This window comes from Muscardinus avellanarius (genome assembly GCF_963383645.1).
Source record: "Muscardinus avellanarius genome assembly, chromosome: 7".
Classification (NCBI taxonomy): domain Eukaryota; kingdom Metazoa; phylum Chordata; class Mammalia; order Rodentia; family Gliridae; genus Muscardinus; species Muscardinus avellanarius.
Genome location: NC_137793.1, coordinates 101,044,223 through 101,050,222, shown reverse-complemented (window position 1 = coordinate 101,050,222; position 6,000 = coordinate 101,044,223). Strand labels below are relative to the sequence as shown.

General features: G+C 36.1%; 1 protein-coding gene across 2 annotated transcripts in view; it reads left to right on the top strand.

Annotated features, from left to right (window-relative positions):
• Nucleotides 1-2,214: 2,214 nt before the first annotated feature.
• PLA2G4A (phospholipase A2 group IVA) overlaps nucleotides 2,215-6,000 on the top strand; it is a gene marked incomplete at both ends in the record, with an annotated part of 124,795 nt that continues 121,009 nt past the window's right edge. For both annotated transcript variants that reach the window (XM_080699610.1, XM_080699609.1), the window contains one exon: nucleotides 2,215-2,247. In XM_080699610.1, the coding sequence (XP_080555736.1) occupies nucleotides 2,215-2,247 (33 nt within the window). The remainder of the gene's footprint in view (nucleotides 2,248-6,000) is intronic.

Below are 6,000 nucleotides of genomic sequence, written 5' to 3'. Positions count from 1 at the left end.
GTCAGTCAACCGATAGCAAAGTGGTGATTAGTGACTGGCTAATGTTAGCCTAAACATTTCTATTAGATGTAAGATAAGCAGATGCAAAGTGAAGATTATAGTGACTTATTAAGATAAAATCAGGGTGGGCGTGGTGGCGCGGGCTTGTAATCCCTGCTCTCTTGGGAGGCAGAGACAGGAGGATCTGGCTTAGGAGACCCTGTTTCAAAAAAAAAAAAAAAAAAAAAGTAAAAATAGGTCGTCTGGGAGTGTAGCCCAGGGGTAGAAGGGCTTCCAGGAACCCCAGTACCACCACCACCAAAAAAAAAAAAGATAAGAAAGATAATTTGGCTCACTTTGATTGAAAATTGATTTAAAACGCTGTACCCATTTTTAGCCTGATGAAAATGGACGACGGAAAAAAAATATACTGTGCTTAGAGAGCTTAAGAAGTGATTAATGTAGATAAGTGTTTGACTTTAACAACAAGTTTTTTTTTTTTTTTCCTTTTACATAGTGGACTGCGGGTCATTTTTGCCTTTCTGGTACTACGGGCACCAAGTACTGTGTGAATATCTGCCATTGTCAACATGATCCACACTATAATGTGAGGCTATAGTGCACCAATAAAACAAAAACATGAAGGAAATGAGTATAAAAAACTGAGAGCATGCAAGGAGAGCCCTTTATTAATAGTAAAAAATCCAGCAACTCAAATTCTTTTTCTTTTGCTCTATATGTATGAATTTGTATTGAAATAGCCTGAAAAGATATACATCAAAATGAAAATAATGTTTACACTTTATTTTTCATTTGCCTTAGCAGTTTGCGTTTGTGACAATGAATACAAATCATTTTTATGATTTTGAAAAAGATGATGTTTTAAAAAGAAACTAGTTTAAAATTTTTCAAACACATTTGCTTCATTATGAAATATAGATGTTACGGAATTTATATATCAAAGGTAAATAAAAAATACTTGAAATGATATTTCGAACTAGATGTGAGTTAGAGGATTCTGAAGTGTATGTGTTACTTTATAAAATTCCAAGGACAAAAATCTAAGATGGAATAGCAAACATTTTTATTACATAATTTTTATTTTAACTTAAATGATAGGGATTAATTGTGGAAGAAACAAAAAAAGAATATATAGAACTTATTTTTCCATTAAAATATCTTCATTTTTAGCTGTATATGGTGGTGCATACTTGTAATTCCAGTATTTGGTAAACCGAGACAGGAGGATTGCAGGTTTGTGGCCAACCTCAGCAACTTAGTGAGGTCCTCCGCAACCTAGTAAGACCCTGTTTCTAGACTAAAAAGTAAAATAAGGACTGGTGTGGTGGTGCACGTTGTAATCCCCGCGCTTGGAAGGCTGAGACAGGAGGATCGCACAGGTTCAAAGCCAGCCTCAGCCACTTAGTGAGGCTCTCGGCAACTTAGTGAGACCCTGTTTCCAAATAAAATATAAAATGGGTCTGGGAGTATAGCCCGGAGGTAGAAAAGCCCCTGGGTTCCAGCCGCAATACCACCAAAAAAAAAAAAAGTAGGACTGGGGGTGTAAATCAGAGGTAGAATGCTTCTGGGTTCCATCCCTAGTACCACACACACAGACAAAAACAAAAATTCATTTAACTTAAATGCTTCCAAAGTAAACTGGTGCCTTAGGATGAACATTTGTTTTAAAATGTTATTACTAAAGTTCAAATTCAACATGAGTATGTTTCTTTTCAATTCCTAACAAATAGCCAAGGTGAAAAGTCCTCCTTTCTTATTGTGTATTTGCATAATGGTGACCAACTGGGAAAATAAACAATTCGTGGCTCTTCAATTATAAACAGTACAAAAAATAATTTTAACTTTCCGTAATATCAATGAATTTCTTATAAACTGTTTGGCCAAGGAAAACAAGACAAAAAAAAAACCCCTGTAGTTTCCTAATTATTACTCAGAGATAACTGGAACAAAAATATGGAAATTATACAGGCGTATCAAAATACAACTACCATTTTTCTAAGTCACGTGTATTCTCATTCATATATATAATTAGCGAACTCAATCCCTTTAGGCCTCTTGGGTAGACTTTTATTCCCCAAGGTGCCTACTTAAATCATATTTAAATAGTGGAACTGCATCCAAGAGGAAGCGTAACCATACTGATTGGTTGTTTTGTAGGTTTTAAAGGAGCTCCAGTGCCTTTGAAGTGTGAGAATTCCTGTAATTGAAGCCAAGATGTCTGTGATAGATCCTTACCAGCATATTATAGTAAGTCATTTACTGTTTATGTATTCTTTTTGAAAGGGGGGGGCTGATATTTTTCTCTGCATGTATATTGTTGGTTTTGTTAGTAACACAAAACTATGATGATTCTTTGGATTTATTATTAACTTAGGGAATTTATGTCTATAGATAAGCTGCATAATACATAATAAAGCTAACTCATGTGTTCTTTTTTTTTTTTAATCATTGTGAGTCTCCAGAAAAGAGAGGCTTAGAGGGAAATAATGGCAAAATCTGTAATAATATTGAACTTTCATGGAAAAACATAAAAACATGTAGATTTAGCCTTAGCAATTATCAGACTGGAGAGTTATACCCTTCCCATGACTTGATAGAAAGAAAATAAAGAACTTTCTGAGTTCAGGGCTACATTTTGGTATGCATTTGCAGGGTAATTGAGTCTATAAACTTTCCCTTAGTTACAAATATTTAAACAAACTCTTCTAAGGTTCATTAGTTTTTAGTGCAGTGTTCAGTGATTCATATTTTAGTAACTGAATGTAACTTACCAAACTTCATTGGAAATATACATTGTCTTTTTGATAAAAGAAATGAGGAAAGATTTTCTTGCTGAATTCATTACATGACATTGTTAGTTTTTATATGAACTAGAAATGGAATTTATAGATACTGAGAACTAGTTCATAGCCTTGTTTTTACTTTAAATGAAACACTATTCTTTTATATCCTTCTCCAGTAATTATCCTCTTTTCGGTCCTTTCTGTTTATCAAGAAATCTGTAATTTGGATGGGAAACAAATGGATTTAGTTTTTAAATTGATTTCCTTATGAATTGACCCTTTTCATACCTTATAGATAAATTAATTTTTTATTTCTCACTTTTTCACCACTAGAGAGGTAGATATTTTCTGTAGTTGTCAGAAAATTTGATTGAAATGTTAATTCTCAAAGTTTAACATGGAATCTTGCTTTAGGATTTGGGAAGGAAGATAAGGTTAAGGTCTGTAGCTCTTCTGAGAGATAAGAACCAACCACAATTCCCAATCTTAATATTTTGAATTTGAAGTCAAGATTTTTTTTTTTTTTTTAGTACTGAAGATTGAACTGGGTGTCATTCTACTTCTTAGCTATACTCCCAGACCTATTTATTTAATTAATTAATTAGTTTGTTTATTTATTTTTGTACTGAGGAGTGAACCCAGGGGCATTCTACCTCTGAGCTACACCTGTAGCCCTTTTTATTATTATTTTTTAAACAGGGTGTCACTAAGTTGCTGAGGCTGGCTTTGAACCTGCAATATTCCAGTCTCAGCCTTCCAAGTACTGGCATTACAGGTGTGCACCACCATACCCAGCTCTTTTTTAAAATTTTGAAACGAAGTCTTCCTAAATTCCTGAGGGTTATACTAAATTTTTTTTTTTTCAGAATTGGGATGGAAACCAGGGGCACTCTACCTCTGAGCTAGACCCCAGCCCTATTTTTATTCTTTATTTTGGAACAGGGTCTCACTGACTTGAAAAGGGCCCCACTAAGTAGCTGAGGCTGTCTGTGAACCACAATCCTCCTGTCTCAACCTCCCAAATGCTGGGAGTACAAGTGTGCGCCACTACGTCTGGCTACACTAATTTTTTGAGGCTGGCCTCGAACCTGCAATCTTTCTGTCCCAGCCTCCCGAGTACTGGGATTACAGGCATACAAAAGCATGTCTGGCTATTTTGTATTTTAATTGCACACTTATGACCATTTATTGAGTCCCCCCTGTATACCAAATTCTTCAATATACATTGGAGATATAAAGGTGAATCAAACAAAGCCCATGATTTGTATGAGCTTATCTCTGGCAGAAAAGATAATAATTTATCTATAGTTATCATGATTTTGAATAAGGGCTTTGATAAGGTACAGTGCAGATTACTCTGGGAACGTACAATGGGGTAATTAATGTGACACTATTCCTAAACCTGAGATTCAGTAGGAGTTAGGGAAAGCACACGGGAAGTAGTCGGGAGGTAAGAAAGCACATGACTTAAGAAAATGAAAGAATTCCAGTACAGTTAAGTCTAGGGCATTAAAAAACATTATTTTGAACAACTTTCCCTCCTCTACCCAGTCTAACCCAGCCTGATTGCTGCAATGCTCCATGCACCCCACTGGCCTCTTATCACGTTATCTTGTGAACTGGCCATTTGGATACGTGCCCGAATCAAGTTCTCCTTTGTCTGGAGCCTTTGGGAGGTGTTTTCCAACCTGAAAGATATTTGTGCCTTCAGAATTTTTTTTTTTTAAAACCAGACAGGCATTAACTTTTTACAAAGAGATCAATTATACGGTATTTATGACAATTTCCATCTTTATTTTTCTTAAAATAATGAGTCATATCCTTGGAGTGAAAGAATCCATCCACACATCTTCCTACCACCTATTAGCAATAGAAAGCCTTTACCCACATCCACAGAAATTAAGGTTGTGTTCGCATTAGAGATGGCCAGCCCGATGGGCATGCTAGCATGATGACCTGCTAGAATAGGACCTTTAAAATGTCATCGCGGGATGATGGGAAGTTTTACCAAAAATGTAGAAAAGTATTATTCCAGATGATGACAGTAACATAAAAGGGAGGGGTACACCACTGGATAAGTAACCAAAGAACTAGTGTTTTAGTGGTAGTTCTAGCCTTACCAGTTATGTGCTCATGAATGCTTGTATTCTGCCTCATTTGGGAAACAGGATTTGAAAAGTACCTGGTATGTCTACCTCAAGAAGCTCGCTCTCGCTCTCTCTCTCTCTCTCTCTCTCTCTCTCTCTCTCTCTCTCTCTCCCTGTGTGTGTGTGTGTGTGTGTGTGTGTCACTGGAAATTGAACCCAGAAATTTTACCCCCAATCTACATCTATATCCCCAGACCAATTTTATTTCTTATTTGGAAACAGGGTCTCACTAGGTTGCCGAGAGCCTCACTAAATCGCCAAGGCTGTCCTTGAACCAGAGATCCTCCAATCTCAGTCTCCCAAGTACTAGGATTACAAGCATGTGCCATCATGTCTGGCTTTCACAGAGCTTTTACAAAAAATAAATTGCTATGTGCACAGAATTACTATTATTTTTCTCTGTAGCATGGAGATATAACCCAGGGGGCATTCTCTTTCCATGTTACTCTCCCAGAACTTTTTATTTTTTGTTTTTATTTCGAAATAGGGTCTTGCTAGGTGGCTGAGAATCTCACTTGGTTTCTGAGTCATGCTAAGTTGCTGAGGGTAGCCTCAAACCTATGATCCTCCTGTTTCAGCCTCCCAAGAACCTTGATTACAGATGTGCCCCCTACCTCTGGCTTATATTTGTACTTCTTTATTATAAAATACAGATTAAAATAAAACCTTTGGTCATTAAGATTATCTTTTAGTTCTTAAATTTCTGTGTTTTTTTTTTTAATCTTCTCAGCCTTTTTTTCCCCCACAATAGTTTACAGTTCCAGATGGTCACATTTTAAAAGGACTTTCGATTCCTTGAACATAGCTCTTCTAGGATGGGCCTCTTTTTGTGCCTGTTACTTAAATGTGCTGCTCTGGAGTCTGGCGGTTATGCCTCAGTTATCTGTGATTTTGTGCTGAACATTAATGATGAAAATAAAAGTTGTCAGTAAACTTATCTTTTAGACAGAACTTCTTTTTTTTTATTAACCCAGAGGCATTCTACCTCTGAACTACTCCCCACCCAATTTTATTTTATTTTTTATTTTGAAATAGGTTCTTTCGAGATTACTAAGAATGTCTTGAACCTA